Below are 13,515 nucleotides of genomic sequence, written 5' to 3' on the forward strand. Positions count from 1 at the left end.
TGTTGTAGTTAAGGAGAACATTTGGACTATTGAATTGCATAGAGTCCAAGAGGATGTACTCAGTGCTTTATCATTGTTGTATAAGTCAGTCACCAGGCCCAGAAGAAATAAAATCCAGGTTATTAAAAGAAGCAAGAGAGGAAATGAGGGAGCTTCTGACAACAAACTTTCAATCTGCTGTGTCTGCAGGAGTAGTACTGAAGCACGCGAGGGCTGCTACCATCTGCCACCCTGTAAAATGAAAGAAAGGAGGTACCAAATAACCACAGGCCATGGGTTAACTCCCCTGATGGACAGATTATTGGAATCTGTTTTCAGGGACAAAATCAACCAGAAGGATGTGGAGGCATTGGAGAGGGTGCATAGGAGATTTACCAGGATGCTGCCTGGATTGGAGAGTATTGAATATGAGGAGAGGCTTAAGATGCTAGGGTTTTATTCACTGGAAAGGAGGAGGATGAGAGGAGACATGATAGAGGTATATAAAATATTGAGAGGAATAGATAGAGTAGACAGTCAGCGTCTCCTTCCCAGGGCACCAATGCTCAAGACGAGAGGGCATGGCTTTAAGGTTATGGGTGGGAGGTTCAGGGGAGATGTCAGAGGGAGGTTTTTCACCCAGAGAGTGGTTGGTGCATGGAATGCACTGCCTGGGGTGGTGGTGGAGGCAGATACATTGAACAGGTTCAAGAGCTTGTTGGATAGGCATATGGAGGAATGTGAGATAGAGGGATATGCGGGAGGAAGGGGTTAGGTAGTGTGAGGGTGGTCTGATGGACGGCACAACATGGTGGGCCGAAGGGCCTGTTTTGTGCTGTATGGTTCTACGGTTCTATGGTTCTATAAGTGAGAATGGCGGCGATTAATCGGGGTCAACAGGAGAGGCAGGTCACGCCTGACTAAATTGCTGAAGTTCTTTGAAGAAATGATAAGGTTGTTCAGAGAAGCAAGGGGGGAAGTTACAATGGTGGTGGTGACTTTGATGGAGTCCCCGGATTGCAGCAAGTTTTGGACTAGGATCTTTGTGCTAACCTGGTCCAAAAAGTAGAAGCCTATGAGATCCAAGGAAGCTATAAAGTTGGATCCAAAGGTTAGGCATTCTCAGACAGCTGGGTGCCCAGCCCACAGTGACCCTAACAAAGCACAGCAGTGAAGTCTTGTTTGAACCAGGTACCAAAGGTACCACCTAAAGGTGCGGTCTGTCCCACTGGTGTGATGGAATGAGGAAGTGTGGAGACTAGTATTTACCCATTGAGCCCATTGGATTGATTATAAACTGTGAAATGCCTTACAATAATCTTCGGGCAGATTCCAACAACTTGATTCCAACCGATCCTCACGACGTGAAGGGTAAACTTCACAGGAACACCTTGCACCCCGTCACCTAACCTATGTCCCGGCGAAGTACTTCCGTGTGTTAAAGCCCCTGACGTAAATGACCAAACCAAATATACAACTGAGAAGAACAAAATGCGAGGCAGAATCGAAACTGAAATCTTCCAGCACTTCCGCAGACGGAGGCAGTGCAGAGAGAGCCGTGTTCCGCAGTCCCCTGCAGAGGATTCCTTCCCCGTCCCAGCTCATGTCTGCTCCTTGGGCTGGGGTGGACTTCGGACACCGGACGGTGCAGGGGACTGGCAAACCCAGGTCGGTTCCAGCGCTTCATTTGTACAGCAGAGATCTTTTCTTTAAATCCAAGTGTCTTTAAATATCAATTCCTTTGTAAACAAAACTCACCAAAATAATGGGAGAGTTTTGGGCGCGACAAATGGAGTTGTTATTGGAAGAGAAGCATTGGCTTGGCAGGATGGGGATAAAGTGGTTGAATGTTGCTGTTGCTTGTGTCCCGAGTGTGGGAGAGGTGGGGACTGTGCGGGACCTGGGTGTGTCCGCTGCAATAAAAACAAAAGGGACTGGAGATACCCGACAGGTCGGGCAGTGGAGAGAGAAACAGGTTGATGACTTCCATTAGATGAGGCTTTTCTGTTTTTATTTCAGATTTCCAGCATGTGCTGTATTTTGCTTTCAGTTCCCAGCTGAATATGTTCGATGGTTTCTTTACCCAGTTGTCATGTTAATGTCCTGGGCTGGGACTTGTTGGCTCAAGCCTGCAGTTCTGTTCAGAGCAGCCGGTGATTATGTGTGTCTGGGATGTGGCGAGGCTGGGAGTTCCCCGGGATTTATGCTGGGGAGTTGGCCCTTGGATCCACTGTCAGTTTAGGACAGGCATAAGATCTGAGACCCTCCTGATTTATTTCAGCTAGGATATGAAGCTTCAGATTTAAGCAAAGGGAATGGTAAGTTACATTTTCTCTGGAGCGGCAGAGGCTGAGGGGTGATCTGTTGGAAGTGTATAAAATTATCAGGGGCATAGACAGGGTGGACAGCAAAATCTTTTTCCCATTATTGAGCAATCCAATACCAGAGGGCATGCATTTAAGGTTCAGAAGGTTAAGGGGGTAGGTTCAGAACAGACGCGAGGGCTACGCTTTTTACTTAGAGAGTGGTGGATGCCTGGAATGTGTTGCTTGATAGGGTGGTGAAGGCAAATTCATTGGGGGCTTTTAAGAGGGGCTTGGATGGGCACATGAATGAGAGGAAAATAGAAGGATATATGGGCATTCTGTAGGTAGGAGGGATTAGCTATGTGGGCACAACACTGGGCCGAAGGGCCTGTTCTGTGCTATAATGTTCTATGTTCTAATTAGTTTGGTTCAGTTTAACATTTTGATTAATTTTAGGTGTTTTATTTTTGAAATAAATATTTAATCTTCAATTCTTAAAAATTATTTCAATTATGATAGTATTAGATTTCCCTGAATGTCAGAGACACTTAAAAGCTATTAAATATTCCATGTTGCATTAACAGTTGACAAAGCTGTGGGCAGGTACGTGTTGGCTGTCAATCAGGAGGTTTAGGCAGGGCCTTCAAAAAGCCAACACTGCGCCCATACTGGGAATGGTTTGACACAGGAAGAGTCCCAGGTTACAAGGCAAGAACTTTCAGACTCAAGCTGAAGAGAATTTTCTTCAGAGGGATGGTGAACCTGTGGAATTTGCTGCCAGGGAATGCTGAAAATATATTTAAGAAGGAGTTAGATAAATGTCTAGGTGCAAAAATCATCAAGGGGTACAGGGAGGGAACAGGAGTATAGATGATCAACATTGAATGTATTGAATGGTAGAGCAGGTTCAAGGGGCTGCCCCTCTCCCCCTGCTTTCTATGTTTCTGCTACTAAAGGTTTCCATTCAAATAAATGAGCAAAATCAGCTGCTGTGGAAAAGGTGCGTAAAGAGGTTTATTAGATTAAGTGAGTTTAAGTGTCTTTAATTGTATTAAAACTTGTGTTTTAGAATTACTAGACTTCATGTATCTAATATTATTGTAAATTTTTTCCAGCACTCAAGCATTATAGAATGATTGTTAACATCAATGTATTCACAAACACTCAGAAGCAGTGACTTGTTTGACAGCTGGAAAGCCTGGGGCAGGGCCTCACCAGCTCTGTGAGCTGTTCTGTGAGTGCAGCCGACTAGCCGACCGCCTGTGCTGAGGCATCTTCTGCGGCGCACGCCACTGTGTTGAGGTATTGGGAGCCCAACTCTGAGAGGAAACAAACACTGTGATCCAGGGCAGGTGGACAGCAATCTCAGGGCGACAGAAGATCTGTCTCAATGAAAAGTGGCAGAGCTGCTGCATAAGAACTCTTCAAGAAGGGAGGGAGGCAAAAGGCAGGAAATTACAGGCCAGTTAGCCTGACTTCAGTGGTTGGTAAGATGTCAGAGTCCATTATTAAGGATGAGGTTTCAGGGTACTTGGAAGCACATGATAAAATAGGCTGAAGTCAGCATGGTTTCCTTAAGGGGAGATCTTGCCTGACAAATCTGTTGGAATTCTTTGAGGAAGTAACAGGCAGGATAGACAAAGGAGAGTCACTGGATGTTGTTTACTTGGATTTTCAGAAGGCCTTTGACAAGGTGCCGCACATGAGGCTGCTAAACAAGATAGGAGCCCATGGTATTTCAGGAAAGGTACCAGCATGGATAGAAGATTGGCTGACTGGCAGAAGGCAAAGAGTGGGAATAAAGGGAGCCTTTTCTGCTTGACTAGTGGTGTTCCGCAGGGGTCGGTGTTGGGTCCGCTACTTTTTATGTTGTATGTTAATGATCTGGGTGATGGAATCAATGGCTTTGTGGCCAAGTCTGTGGATGATACAAAGATAGGTGGAGGGGCAGGTAGTGTTGAGGAAGCAGGGAGTCTGCAGAAGGACTTGGACAGGTTGGGAAAATGGCCAAAGAAATGGTAGATGGAATATAGCGTAGGGAAGTGTATGGTCATGCACTTTGGTAGAAAGAATAAAGGCGTAGACTATTTTCTAAACGGGGAGCGAATTCAGACATCACAGGTGCAAAGGGACTTGGGAGTCCTAGTGCAGGATTCCCTAAAGGTTAACTTGCAGGTTGAGTCAGTAGTAAGGAAGGCAAATGCAATAGGTTCTTGATTAGTAAGGGCGTCAAAGGTTACGGGGAGAGGGCAGGAGAATGGTGTTGAGAGGGAAAAATAAATCAGCCATACCAATGGAGTGATAAATCAGACTCAATGGGCCGAATGGCCTAATTCTGCTCCATTAGTTGGAATACTGAGCTCAAGAGCCGCGAGGTGATGTTGCAGCTCTATAGAACTCTGGTTAGACCACACTTGGAGTATTGTGTTCATTTCTGGTCGCCTCATTATGGGAAGGATGCACAAGCTTTAGAGAGGGTGCAGAGGAGATTTACCAGAATGCTTCCTGGATTGGAGAGCATGTCTTATGAGGATAGGTTGAGTGAGCTGGGGCTTTTCTCTTTGGAGAGAAGGAGGATGAGAGGTGACTTGATAGAGGTGTACAAGATGATAAGAGGCATAGATCGAGTGGATAGTCAGAGACTTTTTCCCAGGGTGAAAATGGCTAACACGAGGGGGCGTAATTTTAAGGTGATTGGAGGAAGGTATAAGGGGGATGTCAGAGGTAAGTTTTTTTACACAGAGTGGTGGGTGCGTGCAACACACTGCCGGCAGAGGTTGTGGGGGCAGATACATTAGGGACATTTAAGAGACTCTTAGATAGACACATGAATGATAGAGAAATGGGGGGCTATGTGGAGGGAGGGAAGAGTTAGATAGATCTTAGAGCAGGATAAAATGTCGGCACAACATCGTGGGCCAAAGGGCCTGTACTGTGCTGTAGTGTTCTATGTTCTATGTCTTATGTTCTTATAAAGTTTAAAATATTTGACAAAAATAATCTGACAAATTGTAATTCCATTAAAGGTGAAGAACCAAAGATGAGCAACTTACCCAATAACTTAACTGAGTGGACCAAAGAGCATGTGAAATCCTGGGTGGTTGATCAACTGAAACTTGATCAGAAATATGGTGAGATACTGTACAATGAAGATGTCAATGGAATGATATTGATGCAACTTACAAAAGCAGACATAAGTGAAATGGAAATAAAGGCTGGACCGGCTGCTGTGATAATACATAGACGTGATGAATTTATCAAATGTTCAAAGAGATCCACAAAGCAAACAACAATGGACAGATCCCTTTGTGCAGAGGCAAATGCTTCAGGTGGCAAAGCGCCTGATGTTATTGGCACAGAGGGCCAGAACAATAAATCAGTTTCCTTGGATCTAACTATGAAACCCTCACCACAAGAACACAAGACAAACAGAAGAGTGGGATCCAACAGCTCTCCTGTAGATGAAGTGGCACGACCTAACTCAAGCCCCACAAAATCCGAGGAAGGTGGGACCAAAGGACAGGAATGTTCGCAAGAGAGGATTGATCCTGTTGCAAAGTCACAGCCTGCCACGGAATCAGGAGCAAGAAATTACAAACAACAGTTGAAAGAAAATGCCTCAAAACCAAGATGTGAGCCATATCCATTTGACCAAGGTCACGTAGGTTCAAGGTATATACAGAACTACATCCTTCCTCCTGAAGCAGGACCCTCCAATCTACTAGACCCAGTGCATGAGTTTAAGCTTTTTCAAGTGCCTGAGGGTGAACCAAAGGCAGACGTGATGGAAGATATGATGAAGAAATTTACCAATGACGTCTTTAGATTCTCAGCTGCATGTATGAATACCAGAACAAATGGGACGATCCATTTTGGGGTAGGAGACACCAAAGGTGGATATGAACATGGTGAGGTTATAGGTGTGCCTGTGGAGAGCACTGAAAAATATGTTGATTGTCTTTACAACAGTTTTGTTACTTACTTTGATCAGAAGGATGTTGCAGATGCAAAATTTTGCATTAGACCACCCCGATTTGTGGAGGTTTTGAACCCAGATCAAACTTCATTAAAAAGGTTTGTAATTGAAGTTGACATTGTACCAAACTCCAAGACTTGTGACTCTAAGTTGTATTATATTCACATGCTGACTAAAACTGACAAAAGATGGATGAGGAGTAAGGAGAAGCACTTGTTCATACGTGATGGAAGCAGCTCCAGAGATATTCTGGGAAATAAAAACATCACAGAGAAAGAGGCAGAGCACAGAAGATTTCTCACTGAGACATTAGTAGGCTTGGTAGAGAAGCGAAGAAATGCTGAGATGAAACCACAAAGGCCGACAAAAAATCAAGAGGGCTACAAGCTGATTAGGATGATTACTGGTGGTTCAGAAATGATTGACACATCCTATTACCAATGGTACATATTGGTGACCAATAAATCGCAGCAGAATCAAACTCAACATTTAGAGTTTCTAAGAGAAATTAATTGGTTTTGTGTGCTAGAGTTCGATCCTGAGTCTGTAAGCAGTGGTGTATGTAATTCATATCGTAAAGAGAGAACTGCAAATCTTCACTTCCCAAGTCATTTCCAGGATATTGATGCATCAATTTGTGAAAACATTGAAAAACTTAAATTGTACAAACAAGCAAGCTGGATATTTTGTAATGGAAGATCGGATCTAGAAGATCAGGAATATAAGCCACTAACACCCAAACAGTGGTATAAAAACCGAGCTGCAGACGTCAGGAAACTGGTTTCATTTCTGTGCCGATCAGATATCATGCCGAAAGGGAAATTTCTGGTACTGTTTTTGCTACTGTCAAAAGTAGATGATCAAAGAGATCCCTTTCTTGAAACATTCTGTTCATTTTACCAGGAGCTGAAAGGGTCAGAAGACATAATGTGCATCTGTGAAAGTGAGCAGACATTCTTGCGCTGGAAGGACCTTATGCAGTGCAGATGTGATTCACGGGAAGTTACAGAGAGATGTGTTTCTGCCTTAAGCCTTGAGGAAGTCAATGATACTGTTCTGAAGTTAAAATCAGTCACTCGGTCCACAAGGCGATTCTTACCCTCAGCATCTTTAGCGTCTGTTGTTCTTAAGAAGAAAGATGAGGAACTCATGTCTGCACTTGAAGTCCTGTGTGAAAATGAATGTGAGGGCACTGAAATTGAAAATGATCAAAGTCAATTTAAGGAATTTCAAAAATCCAGGGAAGAACAGTTTTACAGAGGTGGTAAAGCAACATGGTGGAATTTTTACTTTTCTACAAAAGTTCCCTTTATCAAACGAAAAGGCTATGCCCCTCTTGTTGACCTAATTAATGCAAAATCACCTTCTGCAATGTGTGTGAAGATTATCAGTTTATTTCATCATCCAGGCTGTGGCGGGACAACTTTGGCCATGCATGTTTTGTGGGATTCAAGAAAAAAGTTTCGATGTGCTGTATTGAGGAACAGTAAGGAAGATTTCTTAGAAATTGGAAGACAAGTCATTGATCTTGTTACCTATGGAGCTTCCTGTAACTCTGATTACTTACCTGTATTACTTTTGGTGGATGACTTTGAAGAATTAGAAAATGTGCACATATTACAGAGCTCAATTCAAACTGCTGCTGCAGAGAAAGGACTCCGATTTGAGATGCCATTGGTAATCATTTTAAACTGCATGCGATCACAGAATCCAGTCAAAATCTCAAAAATGACCGTGTTGGAGAGTATTGCCCTAGAACATAATTTGACTGTTGATGAGCAGCGTTTATTCAAGTTAAAACTTGAGGAAATTGAAGAGCAACATACAAAACCTGAAAATTTCTACTCTTTCATGTTCATGAAGAGTAATTTTGATAAAAAGTACATTGAAAATTTAGTCCATAATTTATTGAAGGATTTGGATATTGCAAGCAAGCAGGCACAGCTGATCTCATTCTTGGCTTTGCTGAACTCGTATGTTAAAGATTCTTCCATATCAGTTTCAAAGTGTGAAGAATTCTTGGGATCAGGACAAGTGAAAACCACATTTTGGGGTCCTGAAAAGTTTGAAGATGTGATAGGCCCTTACTCTACACTACTTATCCGCACGGAAGTGGCAGAGTATGGAAGGTACCAAGGCATTCGGATTATCCACCCATTGATTGCAAGTGGCTGCTTAGACGAATTGAAGTATTCTTACAACCTTCCCAAGAGTACGATTGCCTTTACGTTTCTCACTAAAGACATCTTTCTCCAGCGTGGCATTGGACGAGAAAAGGTCCTACAAGACACATACAGTATGTTGATCACCAGACAGCGAAGGGAACATGGAGATGAAGCAGATACTCTGTTCTCTCCTTTAATTGAAGCAATACAGAAGGAAGAAGGAAGTGATCAGGTCATAAATGTTTTGACTGAAGCATCAAACAAGTTTGACCAAAATCCTTTCATTTCACAGGCCTTGGCAAGACATTTCTATCTAATTAAAAAGGATTTTGATTCAGCACTCAAATGGGCTTTAAAGGCTAAAGAGCAAGCAAAAGACAATTCCTACATAAGAGATACACTGGGCCAAGTTTTTAAAAGCAAGTTAAAGTACAGGATGGAATCAGTTGAAGCTGACAAACAAACTATGGTGACTCCTAGTCAAATGAAGGAGTTCCTGGATCTTGCACAATCTGCTTCAGAAGCTTTCAGAGAATCACAGCAACTGACAGAAAAGAAAGAAGATAGAGCTGAACCGAGGACCAGATCAAAATCTGATGTTTACAATACCTCTGGTTATTTGGGAGAGATTGAAGTTGCTCTGTATGTTATAGGTATTATCAAAATGATACCTTTCTTCAGTGGGGAGAATGAAATAAATAAAAAGCAATTAATGTGTTTCCTTTCAGGTAACATGAATCTTCAGCATATTGAAAAGACCAACAATGCTGATGAAGAACTGTGTTCAATACTTGTCGAATATAACCGATACCTAATTAGTATTAAAACATCTATGAAGGCAGTTTTTGACTTTTTTGAAGACTATTTTGTCTATTTCAAAACAAAAAACAGTGAGAGAGAAGCAGCTGAATTTAAGATTCGCAAAAAGGTTTCAGATTGTTTTCATAAATACTGCAGAGTATTTTATGAATCACAGATGGAAGCCTTCTCAGCAAGGAAGAGGAATCCAAGGCTCAGCCTACCACTGGAGTTGGAAGAACACAGGAAGTTCTTAGAGCTTCACAGAGCAGACCGTTTTGCCGGTTTGCTTGAGTTCCTTACGAATAATTATGAAACTCGGGACAGAATGGAAGAAATTGTCATGAAGTACAAATTTATCCTCCAGAATTCAATAACGAGCAAATTAGCAAAGCAGAAACAAAATTTTATCTTGGCCAACATTGTGCTTAGCTGTGTTAAACCAAACTCCAAGAAAATTGAATCTTATGCTAAACTTAGAGAGCTTTTGAAGGAAGTGCTGCAAGATGTGGGGTTCAATTGTGGTTTTGTTGAACCATATTTCTTGGGTTCCCTGTTATTCTGGCCAACAAAAGAAAATAAAAACGATGAAGATGTCAAATTTCTTCTGAAATGCATGACAGCAATCCGGCAGTCATTCAGAGGGCGGTACGGGCGAATGAGTCAATCCAAGCATCCTGTCGCACATTTCTATCTCTGCAAAGGAGAAGGTTTGAAGAGATTTGTTCACAAAGCAAAAATTGATCAATTTTTCGCCAAGGTGCCACATCTCAATTCCTTATGGCAATCTGGAGAAATCTGGAAGGAAAATGAAGTCAAAAACCTTCTCGTTCTCATGAATGGTAGAACAGGGGAGGATAACAAGGTGCACATAGAGTTTGGCAGCGTCAAAATTCCTGTGAGGCCTGTATATTTGGGCAAGCTGAGAAGTGGTCTAAGCATTGAGAATGTATCCTTCTATTTGGGATTCTCTATGGATGGACCAATAGCATACGATATTGAGACTGCATATTAAGAGTTACAGATATAGACTGTAGGTTACCATTGATACACAGCCTTGTACATAATTTTCTGTCTGACTGTTAAAATATTAGGTATGTTTCTAAATCAGGGAAGTGCATGATGTGAAAGAGAACCTGTAGGTGGTGGTGTCCCCAGGTGCCTTGCTGCCCTTGTTCTTGCTGCTGCAGGTCATGGGTTTGCGAGGTCCTGTTGGAGTAGCCGTCCCAGAAACCATCCTTCATCCACTTTGATTCACTGTGATCATGAAACATCTGAGAGCACTGGATATAGCAAAGGCCACGGTACTGGTCAACATCCCGTCTGTAGTGCTGAAGATCTGCAGTCCAGAACTGGCTGCACTTCTGGTTGCAGCAAAGTTACAACACTGGCATCAGCCCCGAGATGTGGAAATGACCCAAGAATATCCTGTTTGCAAAAAGCAGGACAAATACAGTCTGGTTAATTACCACCCTCGCCTCTCAGGCTCCTGTCAATCAACACCAAAGTGATGGAGGGTGTCACCAACAGTGGTATCTAGCAGCCATTTACCACTAACCTGCTCACTGATGCCTAGTTCAGATTTCGTAAACAATGGTCCAAAAGAAGTTGCTTTATTTCATCGTATGTACTTTGTGCATGTAGTCGGAGGTCCTAGCCTGAGCCCCGCAGTCAACATTGGGTTCCACCAGAACGCCCAATCTAGTCGGCGTTCATGAGGTCACTGTATTTTGGATGGTTAAGAAGGATGTGACTTTGAATATTCAGCACCACCTGCTGCTCTCCGACATTGATGATCTTATAATATGTCTTGGCAGAAGCTGTCCGAACCTTCACCTCAAGGCTTCATCTGGCATGGCTGGCTCCAGTCAGTCAGATCACTTTTGAGATCTTGAGATCGGAGGTCACCAGAACATCAGTCATTTTATGGGCGCTAAAAAGCAGTATGGCTAAACAGGATTTAAATTTGCACTGAGTTAGGAGTCAGAAGATGCAGAATACAATGAAAGATGTTGATCGCTCAGCATCCCTTCCTCTGCAGATCACTTCAGCTTTCAAAGAGAAAAAGCATTTTACAAATGTGTGTGGATCTCTTTCTCACAACTTCATCTGATGCAGAGCCCAATCCAAAAGTGATACACTTTGGAAGATCGAATTTGAAGGCAGAATATAAGGTTAATGGCAGGACTCTTAGAAGTGTGGAGGAACAGAGGGATCTTGGGATCCACATTCATAGATCCCTCAAGGTTGCCACGCAGGTCGATAGGGTTGTTAAGAAGGCGCATGGTGTGTTGGGCTTCATTAGTCATGGTATTGAGTTCAAGAGCCGTGAGGTAATGTTGCAGCTCGAGAGAACTCTGGTTAGACCACACTTGGAGTATTGTGTTCAGTTCTGGTCACCTCACTATAGGAAGGATGCTTTAGAGAGGGTGCAGAGGAGATTTACCAGGATGCTGCCTGGATTGGAGAGCATGTCTTATGAGGATAGGTTGAGTGAGCTAGGGCTTTTCTCTTTGGAGAGAAGGAGGATGAGAGGTGACTTGATAGAGGTGTACAAGATGATAAGAGGCATAGATCGAGTAGACAGTCAGAGACTTGTTCCCAGGGCAACAATGGCTAACACGAGGGGACATAATTTTAAGGTGATTGGAGGAAGGTATAAGGGGGATGTCAGAGGTATGTTTTTTACACAGAGAGTGGTGGGTGTGTGGAATGCAGTGCCGGCAGAGGCGGTGGGGGCAGATATGTTTAAGAGACTCTTAGATAGGCACATGAATGACAGAAAAATGGAGGGCTATGTGGGAGGGAAGGGTTAGATAGATCTTAGAGCAGGATAAAATATTGGCACAACATTGTGGGCCAAAGGGCCTGTACTGTGCTGTAGTGTTCTATGTTCTAAAACATGAGCCTGTATTTTCAGCACTTGTAGTTTTTTTCTCGATTCCATATTATTCAGCTTTTTGCAAAATACCGGGGAAATAATTGTCTACTTCAGTGGGATTTCCCTGATCAGAGTTGCCTTTTACTGAAAGTACTGCCAGTGGAAGGTATACTTCAGGTATCCAATGCCTGAAGCTTCAAGGCCAGTAACATCTACATGGCACTCAGAATCCCAGTATGTTGTCAACTGCCATAGAGGACGGGCTCTTCAAATTGTCAAATTAGGGACCACTGTTAACGTGACTTAAATGGCTGGACATGGCTCCCAGTGCACAATCATGTCGAATAATTGCAACTGTACGAAGGACTCATATGGGCCTGAGTTGGACCTCCCAGCCCACCTTCCCTGTTGTCATGGGCAGACTCGTCCCAACGCCCCGTCTTCCACCGTAAGGAATCTTCCTGTCGAGTGCTGGTTACCATTTAGATGCTTCTGCTGCCTTAATTCTGCCACCACAAAGCTGGTACACACTGAGTAGGCACTTATATTTAAATAAGCTTGTGCAAAATCAGTTATTTTTGCACTGAGACTATACTATCTGCCTCTGTTCCTAATGATTAATGCATACTTATTCTATTTTAAACAAACTTATAAAACTTACTGGAATGTATACAATCTTTTTTTATGTAAAATGCATTCTTTGAGAAGGTGGTGTTTTTCCTTTTGTGCTTTTGTTACATAAAGTAACCAGAATGTACCTTCTAACACCTTTTTTAAGATTAAGCAGTTTTTATAGGAGATGGTTGAATTACTGTATGTGCTTTAATGATGTAAGAAACTCTCTGCAGAAATATAAATTCTAAACGTATGTTTCTTGGGATGATCCCATGGATAGAGGATCCCAGAGTAGGCAGGCACGGTGGTGTAGCGGTTAGCATGATGCGATTGCAGCGCCAGCGACCCGAGTTCAATTCCCATCGCTGTCTGTAAGGAGTTTGTACGTTCTCCCCATGTGTCTGTGTGGGTTTCCTCTGGATGCTCCGGTTTCCTCCCACATTCCAAAGACGTAGGGGTTAGGAAGTTGTGGGCATGCTACGTTGGCACTGGAAGCGTGGCGACACTTGCGGGCTGCCACCAGAGCACTCAGCGCAAAAGATGTATTTCACTATGTGTTTCGATGTACATGTGACTAATAAAGAAATCTTAACCTTAAAAGACTGTGTAGTCATTGGAAAAGCAGTCAGTTTCTCACTTTAAATCAAACATTTTGGAATTCAGCATTATTACTGGTGTGAACATCTTGAGATGTCACCACTGCTTTTGAATTATTTGTTGCTTTATGCTTAAGAACTTACCTTGCCAAGTTTGGAATAATGACCAATGTTATCTACTTTTCTGATGTAGACTGGT

At 42.9% G+C, this 13,515-nt stretch overlaps 1 protein-coding gene across 1 annotated transcript; it reads left to right on the forward strand.

Moving 5' to 3' along the window:
• Positions 1 to 1,483: 1,483 nt before the first annotated feature.
• Positions 1,484 to 13,305, forward strand: LOC127570816 (sterile alpha motif domain-containing protein 9-like). The gene is made up of 2 exons (XM_052016665.1): positions 1,484 to 1,647; positions 5,312 to 13,305. Exon 2 carries the CDS (start codon positions 5,326 to 5,328, stop codon positions 10,237 to 10,239), a length of 4,914 nt encoding a protein of 1,637 aa, XP_051872625.1. The 5' UTR covers positions 1,484 to 1,647; positions 5,312 to 5,325; the 3' UTR covers positions 10,240 to 13,305.
• The last annotated feature ends 210 nt before the right edge of the window (positions 13,306 to 13,515 follow it).

The sequence above is a fragment of the Pristis pectinata genome, chromosome 5, assembly GCF_009764475.1.
Source record: "Pristis pectinata isolate sPriPec2 chromosome 5, sPriPec2.1.pri, whole genome shotgun sequence".
NCBI lineage: Eukaryota > Metazoa > Chordata > Chondrichthyes > Rhinopristiformes > Pristidae > Pristis > Pristis pectinata.

Bases quoted from the DNA above. Each gene is read 5' to 3' on its own strand.
- LOC127570816 (XM_052016665.1), top strand. From the start codon at position 5,326: ATGAGCAACTTACCCAATAACTTAACTGAGTGGACCAAAGAGCATGTG.